Genomic DNA, 24,457 nt, shown 5'->3' with positions numbered 1-24,457 from the left:
CATTTTAGTATCTGACGGTTATCCATTTCACAAGCATCTTAATGATCCAAATACTTTTTTTACTAGAGATCTTGACCTTGTGCCTCTACTACTTTCATTTATTTCCTATTTTTTCTATTCTATTCTAATTTGAGGCGTTCTACAAACTGTGAAGGGAGAATCGTCTCGATTGGAAGTAATTGGATCTTAATCCCCATTTTAATTGGGATTAGATGACATTTCAGGAACAAAGTTTATTTGTTACCAGACACTTTTCAGGGAGAAAACTATAGAAATTAGCCTTGCACCAAACTGTGGCGTTATTTTGATATCTATAGGAGACAAACGTCTATCTTTTCTGGAAAATTTCGGGTTTTTCAGAGAAGGACATGCATCATTATGAGATGCAAAGACCTCCTCATCTCTTAGTTTCCAAAGTACCCTCTAGAGAATAATTAGCATCGAAATTTCTCTGGAAAGAAAACATTTCCTGCTTCGCGTTTTCTCAATGAATCCTCGATTTCTTTTCCTCTAGATAACTATGTAGAACAACTTCTAATGACTCTATGGGAAATGGGTCTTCATAGTTGCGAACAATGTTGTTGTGTGTCCTGATTTCTCCTCTAATTTTTTAGAATCTCATAATTTGTTCTTCACATCCTCGAGCAGACACTTCATAAACTTCGGAAAAAGTGTTTTTTGCTGCGAAGAAGTGGAGCATTCATTTCATTTGCTTGGATTAATATTGCTTTTAAATTTCACAACAATATTGTATTATGAGCCTCTAACACCGAAGGCAGGGATAGAAAACGAGGATGAAACTGAACTATTTCTGGAAAAATAAATGCTCCGAAAATAAAGAACCAAGAAGACCGATTGATGAAATCGTTTTTTTCTCCAACTTTACTCTTCCCGGAATGACGTCATCATTTCGATTCCGATAAATCGAAAAAGTGACGATCCAAAAGCTGCCGCCGTATACCAAACTCTGAAAATTACTCTGGCAAGAGTAGGTACTAATGATTATTTCTTGCAAAATCGCTAAATCGTTCTGTTTTTGAAATTAGCCGAGACATACAACAAATACAGTGAGAGAAAAGGTGCAAAACTAACGAATCGTGGCTTATGGGACCCTCATAAATGACATCGATACTCTGTCAAGATCGTGATCTCGAACTTCTGCAAAAATACGTGGAATGTTCCAGAATTTTATGTTGTATATGCCGCATTCAAAGCTAAAGATAACTAAATTGATACTGTAGAGCTGGAAACATTGTTGCACATTTTTAGCGACTTAATTAAGCTTAGGCACTAAAGATTACGTTTCATAGGTTGCTTTTTCTTCCACACATCAATGCTCCGATGATTTTGAATGGTTGATGAAATTAGAATACGATTTAGTGCTCTGCTGAATTTTGTCCTGATCAGTAAGTTTTACGAGGGCACCACTATACTTCTAAGAGGGTCCCACCTTGATTATTCTGCTTTTTCCGCAGATACCTTCGTTATTATTTGTCACTCATCTCTAGGAAGTGTTGTTAGTTAGTCCGACGGTGCCTTGGCTGCGGCATGATTTTCGTATAGGAACATCTGGAAATTGTAAAAAGCGTAAACGTTCTGCTCGAGGAGCTCGTTCCCAATATTTGTGTTGTTCTGGCTATATTCAATTTACTGTGTTATTTTAAGGGACACAAATTATGTCCTGTTTGGCAGCGTTTTTCTTGGGGCTTTAGTTTTACATCAAAGGATTTGTCAAAACTGTACGTCCAATTCTATTTTAATGAACCTTTGATCATAAATTCAACTTGAATTTTCTATGAAATTCAATTAGAGATAATAGTATTCGTCTGTACCGGTTCGGTACGGTATAGGGTTTGGTTGCTTAGCCTATTTCTTGGAAAATAGGCTATAAACGATAGTGCTTATGCATTGCTTGTACAGTTAATGAAAATGTCAAACTCTTAACCCCTATTGTTCATCTTGATCACCTTGACTCCCGTTGATCTTCGAACTGGTCGAGCGGGCACCAGTAATTCTTCCATTTGTCCCGATCGCGTGCCAGAGTAGCCCAGTGGTTCCTCCTTTCGCGTGGGACACGAAGAGCATCATATTTTTCTTTGAAAGATTTCGTGAAGAAATCTGACCATCGGGTCGGCCGTCTTCCTGTAGTGCGCTTAATATCGTGGGGAACCCAGTCGCTCACGGCTCTGGTCCAACGGTTGTCATTAAAGCGCATCACGTGTCCGGCCCACCTTATTTTACTTTCCTTGGCAAACGCGGCGGCGTCTCTAATCTTCGATCGTTGACGTAGGGGAGAACTTCGAATCCCGTCCCTCACTTGCGTGGAACGGGATACTCCTAGCATCACTCTCTCAACTGCGCGTTCAATAACGCTCACCGCGTTTTCTTCCTGCTTGCGAAATGCCCAGGTTTCCGAAGCACAGGTCAAACCAGGAAGTGCGGTGGTGTTGAAGAGGTGAGCACGGAGCCGGGTGTTCCTGGTCTTCTTCACTACATCCTCGATGCTCTTGTACGCTCCCCAAGCCGCTCGTCTCCTCCTGCCCAGCTCGGGGGTCAGGTCGTTCATCATGTTCAGTTCCCGACCCAGATAAACGTAGCTGGTGCATTCGGATATGTTCGTTCCGTTGAGCGTGAATGAGGCATCCGAGACCCATTCGTTCCGTATGAACATCGTCTTTTGTAGATTCAGCTGAAGACCGATGCATCCACATGTTTCGTCGAATTCGGTCAGCATTCGTTCCGCTTGGCTGATGCTAGGTGTTACCAGTACGATGTCATCAGCAAAGCGCAAATGGTGTAGCTGCCGACCATCAACCTTCACTCCCATGTAGTCCCATTCCAACTTTCGCATTGCGTTCTCGAGGGTGGCTGTGAATATTTTGGGTGAAATTGTATCATCCTGTCGGACCCCCTCTTCACTCTTGATGTTCTTGTAGAATGGCGAAATTCCGGTCGTGAAGTTACTGTACAACTCTCGAAGTACCTTTATATACTAAGTAGGGACGGCTTGGTTGTCCAAGGCTTCCGCGACCGCTTCCGTCTCAACCGAGTCGAAGGCCTTCTTTAAGTCGATGAAGGTGAGACAGAGCGGAATCTTGTACTCTCGTGATGCCTCGATGAGTTTCGAAACCCCTATTGTTAGCCCATCCTAATGGTTTCACAATCATGGATCTGCATACAATTTGAACAGTTATTCTATGATATAATTAATAATAATTAATGATAATTAGCGCAAAAGAAAGCAGCTTCATTAACGGCTGGTCAGGAATATTTATGTATTCCTGACAACAAATGTCGCGTCGCCGAAGGCAAAACTAACAAATCGTGGCCTAATGGGACCCTCGAACTTTTCTACGGCGTCATACACAAAGTTCTGTTTTTTTTTCCTTTTCGGAAGTCGCAGGAGTTAAGTATTATTTGGTTTTCAATCACTAACATTATAAAATCACGATTCCCGAAATTTTGAGGGTTTTATCAGTTCGATTATCAGACTTCCTCCACCCTCGAAACTTTCGAGTCTATCAATTTCTCCATAGTTGGAAGGCATCCGCAAAGTAGCACGCAGTTATGAACAGCATAAACATTGGAAACTGGCAGGAACTAAAATAAATTCCTTTTTTTCTTTCTTTTTCTTTTTCTTGTTCAGAATCGACGCATATTTTTTATCATAAGATAGTATAATTAAACAACAAAGCAATGTAAATAAAAGAGCAAGAAATTGTTCATATTCAAAGAGAGCAGTTAGAATCGAGGTGAGACCATGGCGAACTGCAGAGATAGGTGGCGGTCCTCACACGATCCCATCCGCTACGCTTCACCGCGCCGCTTCGAGCGCTGCCGTTTACGCAGCAGTCTGTGCTTCATGTGCTTTTGACCCAGTTATAGATGCCAATTATAATTATTACAGAGTTGAAACACAGATTACAGAAAAGCGCATGAACAGGGAAATGAATGAACCAACTCTTTCGAACTCGAGGAGTTTTTATACGCACCGTTGGTTTTTTTTATTACACGCGTTCCTTCGCAGTTTTCTGTTAGTCTCCGAAAGAAAGCAATTCTAATCATTCGAACATTGATTATGTGAACAATATAATAACATTATATTAAGTTTTAAATTTTTGTTGGTCGTTTGACGACACGGATGTTACAAGGTAGGACTAGGTCTCAGTAACAGAACAATTTGCCCCTGTCCTGTCAACTCTTTATCATTAATTTGGAATAGAGTAATAGAACAAGAATTATGCGCATGTTTATGGTTTGGATAAAAACTGTGCGGTGAGATTGTTTGCCGAATGCACGTTGCCTCACATAAAACTGGTACAAAGTAGAAGAAGATAGAAAATAAATGCTCTTAATATGTAAGGTAAGTATTTTTGAAGGAATCCTGAAAAAAAATCTGACCAGTTGTTTCTCTACTTCAGCGAATAAGGTGGACAATTGAAGGTGTACTTTTATTTTTTCGGTAATTAAAAAGTTGTTTTATAAAAGGTCAAATTATGAAGGTGTCACTATATTTTAGGCAAAAGACGGAGGTGTAAGGAGAACGCTTTTTTTTTAAAAGAAAATCTCAACGGTCCAATCTAATCTATCTCCAGTAGTTTCTTTTATGTTCGCATTTTATAAGACGTAATCGCTTCGCGAATTATGGTCAATTTAAGTTATTTAGAAGTTATTTAGACTAGATATTTTCTCCTTCAAGTCTTCATCTTATTCATATTTATACGTGGTACGCGTTCACAGCATATATCAGTGCAAAATTTTCAAACTTCATCTACAAATTCATCGTTGAAGCCTACATTGGTCTCGTCAACATTTTGTAAAATAAAGCGCTTTTATGATCGTTTTTTTTTTTGCCCAAAACGGCTTGATTTTCCTGAATAACGTGATTGAAGAAAAAAGTTTGTGGATTTATGAGAAAAATGAAGTCGTGAATTAGTTCGGGAGATTTCCGTGCAATGCTGTAGGAGATCAAAAGGGCAAGTGAAATTTTTTTCTAAACAGCAGCAAATCATGCATATTAAGTCTTTTGTTTCCGGGATGCTGACTTCCGCACCCATTGACGATGTTTAGGAAGGGCTCATTTTAAGTGTTTTTTTATCAGTTAGTTCTTATTTTTTCAAAATGTTAAGTTAAATTTTCATTTCTGTCGAAGGAATTTTCTGTCAAAAGTGATTTTGCGAACCTGATTAGCCCACATTTTTCTGATGGCAATGTTAACAATTGTGTCAGAAGTACTTATAGGAGGAAGTTCGCTGCGTAGCAATGTATTATACGGAAAACAAAAAGAAAAGAAGTAATGAAATTCTAAGTATCGGGAAATATTAATGCAGCAGTGTGCAACTGTTGCAACCATTAACGAATTTTCACCTTTCTTATTTTTTGTCAGTTACGAATCCTGACCTGATATTATTCTACTGCATCTCTAATCCTACTGCATCTCTAATTCTGATCCATCGATATCTGCACCAATCTTGAATTAAACGAAAAAAAATGCTGCATCAATAGTTTTTTTGAAAAAATCATCTTACCACATCTTTAGTGCAGCTGCTTTTTCTGAAGAATCGTAACTATAAAAGAGAACAAATGCTCATTTTCCAGCTTCAGGCTCACATCGATCTGACTCTTTTGGATCCGTCTCATTGCTTACATCTTCGTTTTCTAGTGCCGATATACCATTTCAAGGGTTGTGGGACGGTCCTCTCAGTTTCTGGAGTTACGTCTACACTTGGGGCTGTCAGACCCGTATCCTCATTATCATCATTTTATCCCACATTTTTTTTGAGGTTCATACCGATGGCTTGCGCCGGATACAAGTGCGCTTTGGCTTAGTTTGCTTTTGTTGTTCACATTTCTGAATTTCCGGTCACTGGTACTTGATTAGCCTCCAAATATCCCTGTTCTTAATCTTTTCACCAATTCCTATTCTTTGCACAATCGATTTTAGGGCACCCAGGATAGAACCAAGCACCTGCAAGGAATCTTGTAGACGTTTCAGAAGAAAAAAAGACCTACTAGAATAACAAAAAAAATCTGCGAACCTCTGGATATTCTTCTCCAAGGTACTCATACAGTACAACACCTATCCAGATAAAAACTTGCACTTTATATGTCCCTATAAATGGTCCAGTTCGTCTGTTTCCACCACAGGCGAGGATCGCTGTAATGTATGCATAATTGCGCATAGATGACGGTCTAATTTCATTGCATATAGACAAATGAACATGAAATTCATTACCTACATCAGGAAATCATTCAGCAGTTGATGAGTTGATGTTTAGTAGGGTCAACACATTAAACACAACAGTTGTGTAAGCGGGTGCGCTCAAAAATGGCACACTGGAGATAGCGGTTGGGATCGAGGTGGGGCCATCGCGAACTACAGCAAGTAATGGTGTCAGCAAAGCTTTTTCCTGGATTCTAACCGACCAAACGCTACGCTCTGCCGCTCCGCTTCAAGCGCAGCCGCTTACGCAACTAAACCGTGCTGCATGTCTTGCTAACCCTACTATATGTCACAGCTCAACAATACGACGCTCTTCACATTCAGTGAAGGCAGTTCGATCAACTCGTCAATGATTTGTTTTTCGAATCGTGTCCTTAGTGGAGTTTATGTCTCAGCACTAATGAAAAATCTGCAAACATATCCGTCACGGTTAAAATCTCTTTGAACCTGCACTTATGAAAGTTGACGAAATTTAGTGTAAAACTTCTGTTTTGCATCCTTCACAATCGGTTCGTCAACATCGTACACCGACAAAAAAATGTTTTCAGAGAAGTTATTGATATTTATGTAGTATCTCGTAATAAACACAATCCACGCCATCATACGGATTCACCGTTCGGGGGAGGTGCTCACGAGAATATTGTTAATTTCCTCTTTTACAGATACATTAGCACGTTTCTAGTTCTTTGTATTTTTCCCAAAACATTATGTTGTAAACATTAAAAAAACAACAAACATCAAACAACATTATGTAAATCCATCATCACTGAGGTGTAGGTGCACAGTTAGTAAGATTTTTGGATGTCTTTAAACTGGTAATACTCTTACAATGATGATGCCTGTTAATCCTATGTTCGACCATCTTTGAATCTTGGCACCGTAGAGGTAAATTTTGTTCTAACTTCTTGAGGATGCGACCAAGATTGTTATCGATCTTTAATCCGGCTCGCGTTCCAGCGCCGTCGCATCCTTCAGAGCCTGGAAAATCGAAAACAGGTGTGCTCGAATCCCTTCGAACGCCTCGTCATCCTAAAGGATACGATCCACAAACAGATATCTCAAAGACAACGTCAGAGAAACGGACCACATTATCGCTCACCTTGAAACCACACGTAAAGCCGTGATGGTAGCTGACCACCGCTTGTTAGAGTTGTGCCGATAATTGTAACCAACTCCTTCGATCTGACCCCACAAAAAAAAAACCCATGGCGAAAACCCGCAGAGGTCTTCATACGGCGCCAACTCGTTGGTCACAGCGATGCATGCTTCTTTATGACTCATTTTTAAACTCCTACCTATCGTATAAAACTATTCCAGTATTTTTTGCGCTAGAGCGGTCCTGTTTTCTTAGGGACGTGACTGCTATTTTGAAAGCGGTATTGTTAAGAACCTCCCCGCGAAGAACACCTGGAGATGTTGGTTGGTTTTGAATTTACGAGTCCATCTAGGTGGTCTTTGACAGATACATAATGCTATTCCCGTTTCGCCTGCATGCATTCGTCCTCACAAGCCTGCTTCTTCGACGTCACCGATGATATCCACACCAGTCTGGCGACTACGGCGGAACACCCCCACGGCTGAACAAAAATATCATCCCTCGTCTACTTTATCGCTAACTGATCCGGAACACTAGACATCTAAACGAGCTGACTGAAATAGCATGAACATCAAAATTTGTCTCATGTCCAATTATATGAGCATCAGTAAAATCCATGCGGCAATTAAAATCCCAGCATAAGGAAAAAAATGATATTGAAGAATAAAGAATGCAATTTGCTCCAAAAAGGCTATGAAAAGGATGGATCGACGAACTGATATTAAGCATCTCATACCGAATACCTTCGTAGATACCAAGGTCATTGTACTACTTACTCTGAACACATTTTGAGCTCATTTAGAACACTTCTCTTGGAATTTAGTGTTCCAGATAAGCTCAAAATGTCTCAGGCAGCAGTTGACAGGGATAAGAGGCACCGACCTCCATCTTTCATCTCTATTTGTTCTAAGATTGCACCTTTGGAACGATATTGTTACACGTTTTTTTGTTGGATTTATGCTCGCATGTGTTTGAATGCAGTGAGCACATGGCACGAAAAAAAGGTGAACGAGTCACGATCTGACTGATCCTATTTCTGGTTCAGAGCCAATTGTTCGGTTTTTGGTCCATACATATTATTTTTTTCAGTTCATTTTTTACTTTGAAGCATAATTGACGTGATCTCTTGTGTCAGAAAAAAAGGATTCGGGTAGTCACCACGCTATGTCTGCCATAGGAGAAATAAGTTTGAGATATAGTGGAGAGAGCTCATTTCCGAACATTTCAGCTTTATCGGAGCGTTTAATCCTAGGTGTGCAGAGTCAGCTTACTGTTTCACCGCACTCATTTGATCGTCTTCAAACAACTGTCAGTCAAATCGGTTATGATGTCTTTCACAGTCTCCAGACAATTAAAGGAACGAGTCGATTGGAGCGCGCCAGCCTTGTGGACGCGCTGCATCTTCCGGGCCTTTTTTACGGCAATTAGGAAGAAATGAACGGAATCGCCCCCTTCTCCATAATTTACTATGCCGTATACGAATACTCCACCTGAAATCCTCAGATTCGTGGGTTAATGCATTTAATTATTAACAGACTGAAATTTCGGTACGTTTTGCTGTTGAAAATTTGAGATATGATGGAACGTTGCCTAGAACGGTTCGCATTTCATACGTTAGATTCACCACCAATTCCGATCCGTTCCTGACAACATGAGCCGTAAATGCTGTCACAATATGAACTGTGTAGACTTAAATGATGGTAAATGGTTCTTCGTGCTTTTTTTGTGCCCTATTTGCAAATACATACGAATTTCTATTCATTTATTCGAATTCGAAGGGAATTTCAGTTCGCTGGGGGCTGGTGCCTCTGGTCACAAACAGTGTTGTTGTTCTCATTCGAAAGCGTTTTCTTTTTCATACTAATTATTCCATTTGTCTGAAGTTTTTTTTTGTTATGTCTGGGTTTTCTTTGGTTGGAAACAGTTGCGAAGCAAAATGTGGTCAGCAGGAAAGTCCTCGCAACTAACTTGCAGTCTTTAGCCTACGGTGTCAGTAACAGTTCAGTGGAGAGAAAAATTTATACTATGCACACACATCCACGTGTGAAAGAGATGAGTGAGGTGCATAGGTCGAATTCCCGAAGACGAAATCATTCTCATTGCTTTGCCTGAACTGTAGGAAAGATTGATATTGATCTTCATTAAGAGCCAACTTTTCGACGTTATCTTCTTCGTCAGAGTCTGGAAAAGCCACCAGTGATTTATCCTCTCAAGCACCTCATCATCCTAGAGAAAGCCTTCAACGATGGGCATACCAACGAGCAACATATGGGCTAGCGCTTATCTTGTTGAATCTAATAACGTAACGGACCACCATGTACCACAACTGAGAGTCAAACTAGTATGTTTGTGACATGCACTCCCGGCTTCTGCTCATTTGTGAATTTTTCGCACTTGTACCCTCACCTTCATTTCTGAAACACTACCGACAAAATCTCTCCAGGTGCTCTTATCACGAAGTTATTTGTGGTCTTGCACTCTTCCAGACTAGACAATGTGCGCCATCGTATCCCGGGTCCGCTCCGAGGAAGAGAGGCAGGCATCGGTGGGTAGGACCCGAAGCGGACTGCCTGGAGCCGGAGGAGCGTGCGCTGGGCTAGCCACCACATGACGGCCTAGCCCCTGTGAGCCCTGCGGGCTCGTACCCAGGGATCGGGGTCATATTCCTCTGCTCCGATTAGGAGGGCTTGGGGTTGCCCCCTGATCCCACCCACAACCTTAAGCCCCTGCGGACATATTGCCGTAGACGTGGCTATACATGCGGTTTTATCCTTATATCGACAATTCATGGCAAAACATAAATACGCAACATAAATACACGTTGACAACCTGGAAATGCAGTCGCACTGCGAAAAAGAATTAGTTTTCCAACGTGGGAACCTGAATTTGCTGCTCATCGATAAGAACAAGATCGGAAATAACTCGGAATAATTCTCGAAAAAACCTTTCCGACATGAAAAACAAAGAAATTCAAAACTTATTCTTTTAACTAATTTGGTTATTTTGTGAAGCATGGTTCCAACGTCGAAAAGCTCTTGTTGGGTTAAAAAGTTGTTTGTTGATTGCAGGACACGGGGTCAGTAGTGCCGTTCTCTTTCTACGTTCTTTTTCAACGTAACAAAGATGTGGAAAATCCTGACACCAGACTGAATATTAGCTGTCAAGTTTTTCAGTTTCTTTCAATGAGGCGCCAGCAATTTTGTCATCTGTGATGCTAATCGTTCGTTATTCAAATCATGTTGTTGAGTGCGCAACTTCTTTGAACTCCCATATTAATGGGTTGTGGAATGAGGAAAGCTGACATATTTCTTCACTTCAAACATTCCCATCCAACACATGCGAGAGCTCCGCCTTCATGGTATGGCGGGTCGTTAGAAAAGTGGTCTGCAATCCATCGCTGTAGGATTCATTTTTCTCCCAGGGTACATTCCCTCGTCAAGCCGGCAACAGCACCATCTTCGCATTCAGATCTCGCCGAGGCGGGTAATTTTCTGTACGTGTCGTCATTTCTTGAATCTTTTCTTCTGAACTAATTATACCGTTCTTTTCTTATATCAACATGGTTCGGCCTATCCGTTTTGTAAGGAATAAAGGGTTCATCATTAAATCTATTAGGTCCTGCTGCGATTATAGGTGGTATGACCTTAGCACCAAATATCAGAAAGTGAATAGTTCTCCTTTAATTCCATAATTTCTACCACTATTTGAGAAATCACTCAAAACACAAGTTTCTTTAGCTACTATATTGGATCTCTTACCATTTCATCTTAATCCTTGAAAGAAAAGTGATTACATCTCTATCTCTAGTTTTCATACTATTCTTAAATTCTTCTAGAAAGAGTTTCGTTGTCCTAATCGTTATTTCCACAAAACATTTGCTGTTGTTTGTGGCTATAATGAGTGTATTCATTGAATAAATTAGTTGCTCTTCAAGTGCACACAAAAGCTGATGAAATCATTGGCAATCAAGAGAATTTTCATTACAAACGTTATACTCGACCCGAACTTTCTAGTACATGTGCCTTCTGAATCCACAAAACCTCAATAATTCACGTTAAATTCTCCAAACTGGCACTTCATGGTTGTTTTTTTTTCTCAAAAAAGGATATGCAGAGTCAGTGAGCTGGACTTTGATATCTTTAAAAAAGATTACACGGATTCTTGCGTAGCACTGTCAATGTAGTCACAAATTCGCCACCGATTTCCCCACCACTATTTTTTTTTTTCGATATCGACGGAAAACACAATATCGTTCACGTTATGTGAATGCTAAGGTTGCACATTTTCCTAACTATTGATTAGCATAGCGTCAGGAAGAACGGATAACATTAAACAGGTATCTTTTGTTTGGACATAATAGTTGAAGAATTATGGTGTTAAAGTGCTCCAAATACAAAATCTAGACTTCAATGAAGACCTAACTGTAATCTCACAGTTTATCCCCCTGATTCAAGCTCTTGTTGCACTTTCCAGTCCCAATTGTTAGTCAGAAACGTTTGAGTTGATCCCGTATACGAATACTCCAACTGAAATCCGCATAACCTCAGATTCGTTGAGTGATCCCTTTAAGTCTGATCAAACGTGGGAATTAATTTGTTTGTATTCTGGTGCTTTTATTCTACCAAAGACCAGGTTTTTTTTGACCGCCTTGGGAGCGGTATCCACGATCATTAGCCGATTGTTTTAAGTTTGTATTTCTTCTGTGCTCATCGTATTCCTTTTTCTGATTATCTAATTATCAAAACAATTGATATTACTCGTTTATCAGTGCGAGAACAGACTCAGAACTCTACGAGGAGATCCCACCTATGGGTGTTCTTTAGCTATCTCCACTATTTCCGGAAATGTCAGTGCTATTGATGATGCTAGTGAGTATTGGTCTCAGTCCTTAAAATTTATGGAGCAAATCTCACCAAAAGTGCTATGTCCCATGTATAAATTTGCTTTATTCGGTGTTACCGAGCTCCAAAAAAACCTTCTCCAGGGGTTCTTTCGATCCTAGCTGTCTATAATTTAACTGGTATGATAGCTCTCTCAGCGAAAGTATTGGAAGTTGGAGAGTGGAGAGAATCTTTAAACTGAAACAATCAGCTCGGACATTAAACTCATACGACTCCGAAAAATCCCAAGTTTTATAGCTGAAAGTGTACCGAATAGATTATCTTGATGGGACCCCCCGTCATAATATATGTTAACTGTGTCATCGGCGGGTTCATAAAACTTCATTATATCTAATGATGTGCCTTTACCAAGCCGCATTAGAGCGTATATATATTTCCGCCTTTTCTTCCCAATTCTGTGCAAAATATCGAGCATTTCGTAATTTTAAAAAAATTTGAGACATTTTCTTTGCTTCTTCGAATTGATGAGAGAAATCGTTTGCGGCTAGATCTCGCACGAAGCCGAGTAGTTATCCCGTTAGGAATTCCAGAAAAACTTGACGATTCCCCATTGTGGGCTTCATTCATTGTTAATTCACTAAAAGAACTGCGCTTTAGCGAAGAAATCAATGAATCCCACAGCGAAATTCAATGTTTCCCTGTTTCTTTGGGATTTTTCTCTATCTTCTGCACATTTGTCAGTGGTAAAGTGTGGGTGCTAATAGCTTCTTCAATTTTTTTTCCCCATTCGCATAAATGTGTTACGTAACGTGTGTTTTTCAATCGTAATAACATCTTCGGAACTTTTCTTTAAAAAAAAAAGATGGAGAGAACAGAGAAATGGTAGGGAGATGATGGCCCACTGGAACGTTAAAGTGCACACTAAAAGCGCTGCAATACATTCTCACCTTCCTCCGCTATTAAAATGTAATTACAGGTCATTTTCTGAAGAAGCTCTACTTACTGAGAAGGGTGCAATTGTTTTACGAGGTCTGCCTGGGAAAAAAATAAGGAAGAGAAGAAAATCCGAAGCTCGGAGACTAGCAGTTAATGATATCAAGTAAAGACACCAGCAATATCTGTAGATATCTTTGCCCCGTGCATATCTCAAGTTTGAAAACTGTATTTTAAGTGGATTTATTGTCAAACTGAGAAAATATAATACATTATACACGTACGGGTTTGTCGTCGAAAGGTACCTAACGTCAGAGGAACAAAAACAGCATTTCTTAATGCGTTTCCATAAATTGACATAAATTAAATGACTTAAAATAATAATGCGCTTACAATTAGAGGTTCCCTTTCGCTAATAGGAAATAAAGAACTTGTACGAGCTCGCATGAGCACGTTAATGTGATAAAACCCTAGTGTGATCAAGGATCGTTCTAGGAATCAGTAAAAACACGGAACCCCCATTGTGTGTACGGGTTAAGGAACATTTAGGCGGATTTAGATAGGTTTAAGCTCGTATAATCAGAACCATCTACATAACCTGGTACACTCTTTAGGATATATCATCAAAACTCCAAAATATAGGAAGAACTTACAATACTTGCCTTCAAATCCGAGATCATAACACGCAAAACATTAGGAGTGGCTTACTTGACTTAATAGGGTGGTCAGTATTATTGTCTCGTGCGTCCCTCCCCTCCCCCCTCCGGATGTAGCGCAATACTTCAGGGATCTCACACCACGACGTCTAGATTCGTTCCCAAGGTAGTACAAAATTACGAACGCTTGATTACTTGAATAGTTATAATACTTTATATCCATCTTCTTAGTAAGCTGTTCAAATGTACCCTAGAAACTCTGTATCCAAGGAGATTTCTAAGAATTGTCTGAAATATTATTACCTTTCCACTAGAGTTTCTCCGTACACTCAAAATTTTTCCATCTTTTCCATCTTGCTGTTTAAAACATTTCCGTTCTACAAAAGACTACAAATTTTTTCCAACCAAAAACACTGCATCTTCCTCCTCTGGATTCGCTTTATGGGCTTTCTTGTCGCAAGAGAAATCATGTCTTTTCATATTTTTCCACTTTATCATGGATGACAAAGAAACGGCTACTATTCATCTTTAGAATGATTCTGCTTAAAAGCAGCGTGTCACGAAATTACGGAATTACGATACGGAAATCCCCGGGAAAATGTTTGGGTTCTAGAATATGGAAACAAAAGTGGCTTTGCTAATTCCCCGTAATCGTCCCCTAATCGTCGCAAAAAAGGTATAGGAGCAAAAAAAGTAACAACAAAAACAAAAAAAAAACCTTGGTTTTTACAAGGTAAGTCAGAATCCGCACCCTTGTTCTCACTCCGGTCTCTTCAGCAGCCTATTCATTGGTTTTACTTGAATAGGCTGGTTAGGAGACCTTATTGATCTTCAACCGCGTGGTCGCGGCGCGTGCAACGTTGCCGTGCAACTCATTTCCATTGAACGTCGTTTTCTACGCCTTTTTTTACGACGATTAAGTGAAGATGAGCGAAGCACTGTTCGCTTCCGTAATCTTTTACTTAAACAGTTTGTTTTCCTTGGAGCGTCGTAGCACGCTGCCTTTGAAAAAAGCTATAAAAATTGTGATTTTCAAATTGTGTCGTTACTATAGGAGAGATAATCTCTTATTCACGGAATAGAGGAACTGTTGGAGGGATTAATTTTTTAAGGAGAAAACGAGTTTAACCCCACACAATTGATTGACATTTTTTCACTAAAATTGTAATCGCAGCCGTGTTTTCTCCACGATCCTTCTACACCATTCCATTAACGCTACAATTTTCATATTTTTAAGCTTTGCTGTGAGTTAAGATTCTACTATTTCATGGACCCAGTCCAGGATTGATGTTTTCACGGTAGTCCTTCTCTCTATCTATCTCCACATAGTCAATAACAATCTAGGTTTAGAGCTGCATCAATTACTACTCGGCTCTTTTCACCCCCAAAAGGAAGTAACGCCCGTTGAAATGGGTATTTCGTGCTTTCCAGCAACACTTGAACAACCGTTCTTTTTTTTCCAAAACAACATTCCAACGATAGGAAGAATTCTGGTTTCTTTTTCGTCTATACCATCGTTACTACCGCAATTTTTGCAAAAATTCGTCCCGCTAGCCTGAGTCCCATTGCTCATAATAAAATCACTTTATTGGATTTTAAAAGGTTTACAGAAGTCACAATCCTGTGGCACCTCTGAAAAACTTTTGTGGAAATTTTGTGCAATAAATTGTTACCGCTTGAAGGTATTGTTCGAGAAGGAATTTCAGGAATGGTAGCGAAAATATGGGACGTTCCCTATAACGCTCCTCTTCGGGAACGAAGAAAGTTACTGTATTCATAGGAGTGTTCAAATACTAGAGGAGTGTTCAACCTTAGAGGCGAAATTACCGGATTCCGCTACTGTTTACATTTCGTCAATTGAGGAAAACTTTCACTTTCATTCCGTTAATCTCAGGAATGTGGAGAAATCCCTGTGGTTGGTGAACTGTGTCTCCTGGTCGGCTTAATTAATTTGACCACAAGTTTTATGAGATGAATGTTTCGCATTTTAACTGCCTTTTTTATTTTAAATTTTATTTTTTTTAATTTTAAACTTCTTATTTTATTTTTTAAACTCGAAAACTGCACACCAAATCCTATCTACTGACAGCTACACAGCCGTGGAGAGAACCCAACATCGAAGATCTCTTTGATCTCTGCCTTTATGCCAGACTTCTTCAAAGCGACTGAATTACTTTGAACAGCAAAACACTTCAAACTAATTTAATACAAGAATTTACAGCAGCACCGTCTCTGAACACATTTATTTTATAATATGAAATATCTTATCGTCGACAGCTCGGTGTGAGCTATCTCCTGGTACTGTTCTTTCCAGATATATCCCCATTCCTTGAAAGGTTCAAAAACGCGACGGTGAATGGGGAGAATGCGACTGTGGGCATTTTTTTTTCTGGTGGAGATATATCCTTTTTTCCTAAGTCACCAGGTTGTGGAGGTTGCTACGGAACCGCTCATCGATGCAAGTAGACTGTGCTCCCTTGAATCGGTTGAAATTGAGCCCACGTTTGCTAACGAGGCACTCACTGTCCATTCAATTTAAATGCACAAGATTTATGCAATTGGTTTCAGGACGAGTGAAAAGGACCTGAAAAATGGGACCCTTGCATAAGGAGGCGCGCTCAGATGATGCTGGTGCGATGAAGCTGGCGTTGCGATCGAGCTGGGGCCCTTATCCATCTTTGAAGATCGAAGGCAGCAGACGAAGACATCTGAAGCCGCTAGCTCCACGGCCCCACATCGAGCGCAGCCGCCTACGCGACTCCAGCAGACTCCAGCTCGTCTCGGTCTTAGTGTTTGTACCAACCTGCACGGATAGTAAGGACCACTGCTGTGAACTCGTCCACGTATCGCAAGAATCATTCGGATCGTATCCAACAATCGTTTTTTGACACTGACAGTAGTTTTGAGGGATTTGCTAAAATCTTAATCCTAGTCGTTCTGACGAAGCTCTCGATAAAATTCGTACACACTTTCCTCAGAAACAAAACCACTTTGAATTCTCGAGAATAGTTGGGTTTCCAAAGTAAGAAGAGCACAATTCTTGTACCACTATTCACTTCTGTGGCAGAGAGGCTCGGCAACCAACCGAAATCTAATAAATCTTTCTCCTAGAATGAGAGGTAATTGAAGAAAAAGTTACTTCTGGAGAAAATCCTTATTTCCAAGGAAACATCAACTACGTTTTGTAAATGGTTAATGCGCCAGGCACGCTTTCATCGCTAGGAAATAGTTTTGATAACAAATTTACTGCATACAAAGAACGAGTCTGGCTGTTGTCTTCCTCAGACTTTTCCAGACAACGTCGTTGTTTACAGGTGATCTCCTTTGAACTTCTTGATTTCACTTATTTATGAAATTGACGATATTCGTTCGAATAGCGAACTAATGAACATTTATAATTTTCTTTAGATAATTTTCTTTAGAGTAACTAAGGCGTTACTTTTGAACTACCACGTAGATTGTATTGTCAATGTGTTAACATAGTAAGGTCCCAGCAGTTTCATTCTGCACTGTAGACCGGTCCAACACAACATATGATACATTTCCGGAAGCGAGTTCGTTGATAGAGCTGGGGAAGCGCTCAGCGTTTACTCCTATACCCTCGAATTTTGTGTTGAACTACGTGAGCACAGTTTGATTCCCTGGAATCCCTAACACGGACTAAAAAACGTTAGACACGGTTCCTCAAAATTCCTGGCTGTAGTGATAAAATTGCGCATCTTAGTCTTAAATGAGAGTTTAAAACCCTCGAAATCCACTTGCGGATATCGCTTTCAAGCTGTACACGACGCCTGCCCACTTTCATTTCTTCAAAACAACAGCGGCCTGAGCCCTCTACACAAAGCTAGGACGGGATGGCCGTTTTACCGCCGCCGTCGACCACGCCCACACTCCAACGCAATCATGAAAAGAAACGACTCGGACGGCGACGACAATCTGATAAACTTGGCTGCTTTTAGGGGCTTTTTCTGCTCCCCCCCCCCCCTGTGTTGATGATCCATTTTATTGAACTCCATATCATCTGTGTAACATTCTGGTGGGATGCTTTTGGATTAGTCTCCATCTACTAGAAATTCCTCTGGAAGTCTTCAAGGATTTTCGCCTACTCCTCTTCACGCATTTCTGATTGTATAAAAACGTAGTCGTTAAGGAGTATTTTAGGAAAGCGTTCAAGTTCACTTGAGGGAAGGACTTCCACATTATGTACAAGAATTTTTAGAGCTCTAACGCAGAACACCTGTCTGAAAAAGCTTCTCTTCATTCGGTAATTGCATCTGAAGTTCTGAAGTTAGTATTACTTACGTAACTTTGAGATTTTACAGTATCCTCAGCTTCATTGAATATATCGACGTTTTGATTCGATATCTCTACAGAGCTGTACGGTAGAAGTTAATCGCAGCGGCAATGTTTCTTTTATTCTATCGCTGGTGTGTGTGAGCATGACTGTAACTTCCTAGCTATGGACTAAGCGACGTGAAGCACCGTAGCAAAGCGGTTGGGATCGTTTAAGGATCCTCGCTATAGCCATCCATCTCTGCAGTTCCCCTTGGTCCCACCTCGATTCCAACTGCTGTCGCCACCGCACCGATTCGAGCACAGACGCTTACGCAGCTGTCCGTGGTTCATATCTTGTTGACCCTAGTAAAGTTCCCTTATCCACCCACTCGCTACCTTCTGGGGAGGTTTTCGCTGTTTCTGGAATAATGCGCCAAGATTCATGGAAGTTGTAGTCAACATTGCTTAACATATAACTCAATAAAAGAGCTACACACACTCAACATGAGCGCTCTAGTGAAGTCTTGAAAATTATTTAGAAGAACACTTTTTGATTTTGTGTAACAAAATAGTTAGCTTCTTAGTTAACCCTTATGTGTTTAATATAAATGTAAGTCTAGAGAACTTTTTCTGACGATAACTCTAGGCTATTTGTCTGACTGTAACTGTGTTTTTAGCGATGGTAAAATCCGAAAGTTTTGTATTTTAGAAAGTATCCTTTTTTAGAAATCGGTGAAATGCCTTTTTGTCCTCTCAGTCTCAGTCTTCGGACTACAACTCTTTGTTTTAAAGTGTCGTTGGATACGAACTCGAAAAACAATAGTACAGACTAGACAATAAAAGAGTTACACGCACTTAACATGAGCGCTATAGTGAAGTCTTGAAAATTGATAGTAGCTCACTTATCGAAATAGCATTCATATCTTTTCAAACTGTTTCGTTCTCTAATTTGTAGATTTCTACCTAAAATAGTTGCTTGTCCAGTCATTGAACCTCTTCCAATTTCTTTTTTGAGTGAATTTATAATCATAGCATCACCCTTATGTTCTAATTATTTTTGTCTTTTAGCCAGTTTACTATTTAGAGCGGATTTCTCTTACCCTGGTTGACTTGGTCACCTTTGTCGCTTCGTCGTAGGACACACCTTACGTTTTTGAACTCGCCAGAATGTTCTTCAAAGCATTTTCAACAGCATTAAACCGCTTCTCAAGTGTTTTTGTACCCCTCTCCATGGATTGCCGTTAGATTTTCTTACTTCCTCTACCCACGTTCGGTTTTTCGCCCCATGTTTTGAGCCTGGTTCCAGAATCCTTTGTACATGTACACTTCTGATTGCAACTTCCACTTTTTTTTTCGGCATCTGTACCCCCTCTCTCGTCTTCGTTTCAGGCCGTCCTAAAACGAGCTGGGAAGGTTTTTTTTTTGTTGAAAGTACCCAGCAGTTTGTTAATTGCATGAATGGGGACGGGAGCTGTGAGCACATCGGAAATGCAATAACGCGCTAGGCCAGTGATATGTGCACAGCCTACGTAACTCACCGAAAACAGCTTTCACGAGTGTTTACAAACAAAGGCAAAGATCTGATTTGATGACGGATAGCGGATTTCATTCTTCTGACGATTTTGACCTCAGAGATCCTCCCATTTCTACGAAAAATACAATGCAAGCCCAGAAGTAAACCAGATGACACTACATTGTGGTTCACCTTTTCCTGAACCTCGTTTATCCATCTACTACTGAGATAAGCGTCGCATAACATTTTCTTACCATTTTTAATTCGTAAAATTTGCACACAATGGTTCCTTTTCATTTTTACCTTTCTGTGAAGAAAAGCGCAACTTTTCTTAGCCGAATATGGATCAGTTACTTCTTATTTTCGGCAAACCCGCACAAAAATTTAAAGTTATTCGTTTTTTGATCTGAGCGTAGTCATTAATGCTAGAAATCTATCAAAAAAATATTATCGGAACAAAATTCTACTTTCAGCCAGCTTCTTTTTGTAAATGGCACTTTTATAGATTTATTTGCAGTCACTTTAATGTCCAGAATAAAAAAAAATTCATAGAGTAAGAACATCTTGTTTTTTCACATACTATCAGTCCAATATTTATTTTTTTTTCCGAATAGACAATTTCTTGATATGTCTTGCGTATACCTTCTCAACAACAATTGACTAAAATTAAATCGTTGAGACTCGAAACTGAAGTCTTCCTGTAAAAGATGTGAGAAAGAGTTGATTTTTGGGATAAAATCAGAATAGATTTAAAGAGACTGCAAAAAACATGACGATCTGGACAGCAATTCCCGTTTCAACGGTCTCCGACACCTGCTCCGCCTCTTTTTATAAACTTTAAATCTTCAATAATCAAAGAAACCGAAATTTCGAGCTATCAACAGATTCCTACTTCCTCAATAGTGTATGGCACTAAACCAGTAAGTAATATTTGCCAGAAAAAAAACTAAAATTAGAACAAGGAAATACTATCTTTTGATGCTTCCTCCTGTTTTCCAGAAATGCTGTCAGAAACACTGGCGATCTGCCAAGTAACATGAACGAGTAACAACGAATTCCAAGCGATTTTTGAACCTATTTAACTTTCCTTTTTTACGGAATTCACACCTAGAGCTTCTTTTTCTTCAAACAATGGGTTTTCTAGTGGTTTTCTTGTAACCAAAAAAAACCCCCTACGGAGTTTTTTGAAGCTTAATTTAGTGCATTCGCGACTATTTTTACAGAATTTTGAAGATCTTTTAAAGGATTCATGGTTTCCAGGATTGTAAGCCGCTCAACAGTTTATTAGTTGAAACTGAATTGTTAACTGGGATGTGAAAAGCTCGTTTCTGGCTGCATTAGCAGATGCATTTTATTAAATTAGCGGAAGCATTCATCTCGAACAGAAAATGCGGGGGGAAATTTTAGAATTTTATGAATCCCAAAGGTTTTTTTTTCTTTTGTTCATCAAAAATTTAGCTTCTTCTCTTGTTCAGCACTACATGGATAAGGGGGAAAGGGCCAAGAATCGTATAACAGGATCTGAAGAGCGGAGAAATGTTAGGAGGGCCACCTTCTCCATCGTCGTTCATTCATCATCGCTGTTTTCGTGCGTTCGAATGCAATTCGGAGGCGGCTGAAGCCGAAGATCTCCACTAGAAGCGACTTGAAATTGTAACATGAGCACGTGACATTCTGTTCTTCTCCCGGATTATTAAAAGTAAACGAGCTTTTTGAAAAAAAAAAGTCTGAAAACGAGAGAAATCAAACCATTGTGATATTTCTACTTAGTTGATGAATGAATTAATTAGAAATAGTCATAGAAATCCCACCAGTCTTCCTCATCCAAGCAAAGCAACTAAGATAAAAGCACTAAAGAAAAAAACTAAATATGAGGACATTCGAGGATCATGGATGTTGTAAATTCCACGTTTTGAACAAAGATGACATTGAAGTTGAATATTCCACAAAAGATATCGTAAGCAAGCTTGAAAATAGTGCTTAGCAAACTTTTTGCTTTTTTAAAATTTTTTCTTAGCCAATGTTCAGGTTGTATTTTTGAACAATGGCAGAGAAAATGCGAAATATTTCTCATGATCCCAGGAATTAAAAGCTTTAGAAGAACCGAGACTCCTTAATTTACCTGACCAAGCAACTCTTTACACCTAGAGAAATGAGGAAAACTGGTTTAGTAAGGAAATAATCGATCAACTTTTTATTCGTTGGAACTAAAGAAACCCACCTACCACCCATTTCTCGTGCTTCACCTGGTTTCTTGGAAATGTAGTGTGGATTTTTGTTGTGATATTTGTAAACCATGCACGTAACGGACTTCATCTACTTACGGAGAGAATCCAGCATCGAAAATTCCCCGAAACGCTGCTTTTACAACACAAAATATAGACTTTTATCTGCTCTAATTCAATCTACTCACAAATTTTCCATACATCGCCTTCGTATGCGTTTTGTTCTCGAAAAATAATTTATAACAGTGGCATATAAAAACTATTTCGTTACGAAAATGATATATTTAGGTTATTTATTCACCAGTTGGACTAATATATGGATTTATACATTGTACTAATCTAATATAATATAATTTTAGATAGAATTTTTGATCAAAAAAAATTATTAATCAATTAAATGCTTAAAATGGATTTCTTCCCCTTTTCTGAGCGATCGAGGTAATTCAGCCTCAAACAAAAAGGTTTTTATCTGATTTTTATCTGTTGTATGTGAGTAGTGAGTTATGTGTGTTTTATGTGTTTTTAGTATGCTGAAATTTTCGTGGTGGGGACACCGTGACTTCTGTGTGACCGGACCAAATTTGATCTTCGATAGGATCGATCGATTACCCGCTCCTGCTACACACATGCACACAATACTCGCCTATTCTTCCGGCACTACAGTTTCTCATTTCGTCTCATTTCCTGCCAACTCTCTTCTTAAGTTGTATCATCATACTAATACTAGTTCCTCAATATTCTTTCGAAGTTACACTTCTCAAAAAAATTGATTGAAGAAAAATTTTTCATTCTTCCTTTTCTTTCCTTTTCCTTCTTTTTTTTCTTGTATTTTTCCTGAAAAATACCCCGATACTCCTGTTTTTTTTCTGCTTGTTTTATTATTGTGTCTAGTTCTGTATTATTTTATTGTGCTATAATTTTTTTATTTCTTATTCAAATTAATTTGGATTTTCTGTGAGATCACTCGTTTGTGCGTAGTATGATGAGGGATAAAGTGAATTTGATAGCGCCAATCCATCACGCCGAAATCCATCCTAGAAAAAAAGTACATTCGGAAGATGTGCAAAAGATGCGCGGCGATGTTTGGACGAATGAAAAGTTGCCAACGACTTTTGCGAAAACTTTAAATTATCATTTGCCTGCAATGTCTTTAAATATCTAAGTATTTCTGTAAATATTCAGGAGGAGGTTTCTAACTCCTACACAATTTCCTCTGAAAACTATTCTTTCTCTCATTAAATTTAACAGTTGTATTCACGAAATGTAATATTTTTTTTTTGAAGACGGTGAATGACAGAAGATATGTGTATGGTTTTACAAAGAGCTAGTGGATAAATTTAAATTTCAAATCAGTTGTAACATTTATTTTCGCAAATTTAGTTACTCAGATTTAGGCAACAGAAGCGAAATTCGTTCACCGTTGCCTTGTCCTCATTTTCTAGAACATTATCGAATTTAAGGACATTAATTTATTCACATCTGGTAGCACCTGGTAGTCTTGGTGTACACTTTTGTCTTAGGAGCACGTTTATCACATTTATTTATCTCTGCCCCTGTCATCCTGAAGAATGTCGCTCCAAGGCAACCACCATGAGGTGACGGCTCATTCTAAGTGAGACCCGTATGTCCTGGATTACATTATAAAAATACATCGTGGGTGAGTTAATCGCTTTTTTCTGTATTATCTACTATTATATTATTATATATCTATTATTATCATATTATTATATCATTATTATATTATTATATATCTACTACTATTATGTTATTATATTATTATACCTATTATTATATTTAACAGAAATCCAGTGCAGCATTTCTTTGAAAAATAACACTAAGCTAACTCTTTTTTTCTATGAGAAATTTCTTCACTCTCTTGTAATTTTGTAGTTGTTTTTGCAGACGATCGTTCTATAATTATTATCAGCACTGACTTCGTCAAAGAAACCCAAAGATCTTGTTGACCGCACTCTCATTTATTGAGGTTAATGAGTTTACCAAACTTAGACTTGGCCTGAGGACATAGACGATCTTGAGTTCATTTCCATCGTATGGTCGGCCACATTTCCGCCTTAAGCGTTCCAATCAGTTGTTCTGTGGCGCTGTAGTGCTTCTGCCCAGCGAGCGATTTAATTTAATTAATTGCAATTTATTATTTGTAATTAATCGCTTTTTGAAGTAGATTATGCTTCCTTTCCAATCGCTTTTAACTCTACTTTTGGCAAAAAAAAAAACTTACGTTGTTTTTGGTTGAGCAAAAAAAAAGTGCAAGAAACCCAATGTTCAGAACTCTGAGCAATTTTTCCATGCTTTCCGAGTTTTAGACGCTTCCACTATAAGAATAGCGATGAAAGGGCTTCCATAAACGATTTTTTGAGGACGTCACAAAGCGTCATGTGAAATTTCCCTCTTTATGACTGAATTGTTTAGCGATATCTGCGAAGGACTCATCTACTCGTAAAAAGCCTTAAAAAAGTAAAAAGTAATCCTAGTCCTAGTCCTTTCATTCTTTAAAATTTTATTTTGTCTGAATTCAAAAAAAAAACACTACCAAAAAATTAAATACGAGTCCCATATTCATTTATCGTTTATTCATATTTATCCATCTATTATTTACGAATTTATTTCTTACTTTGTTCATTCATTTATTTTTTTAATCACATACAAAAATGGTGCACCAAAAAGGAAATCATAT

General features: G+C 39.0%; 2 protein-coding genes across 2 annotated transcripts; one reads left to right on the top strand and one right to left on the bottom strand.

Moving 5' to 3' along the window:
• Positions 1-1,963: 1,963 nt before the first annotated feature.
• RB195_000068 (uncharacterized protein) lies at positions 1,964-2,851 on the bottom strand (the record flags this gene model as incomplete). The annotated part of the gene is made up of 1 exon (XM_064196205.1): positions 1,964-2,851. The coding sequence occupies one exon, from the start codon at positions 2,849-2,851 to the stop codon at positions 1,964-1,966; it is 888 nt and encodes a 295-aa protein (XP_064052086.1).
• A 4,283-nt stretch (positions 2,852-7,134) lies between these two features.
• On the top strand, positions 7,135-7,347 carry RB195_000067 (uncharacterized protein; the record flags this gene model as incomplete). The annotated part of the gene is made up of 1 exon (XM_064196204.1): positions 7,135-7,347. The coding sequence occupies one exon, from the start codon at positions 7,135-7,137 to the stop codon at positions 7,345-7,347; it is 213 nt and encodes a 70-aa protein (XP_064052085.1).
• Positions 7,348-24,457: the final 17,110 nt, after the last annotated feature.

This window comes from Necator americanus, chromosome IV (assembly GCF_031761385.1).
Source record: "Necator americanus strain Aroian chromosome IV, whole genome shotgun sequence".
NCBI lineage: Eukaryota > Metazoa > Nematoda > Chromadorea > Rhabditida > Ancylostomatidae > Necator > Necator americanus.
This window is presented reverse-complemented; position numbering and strand designations above follow the sequence as displayed.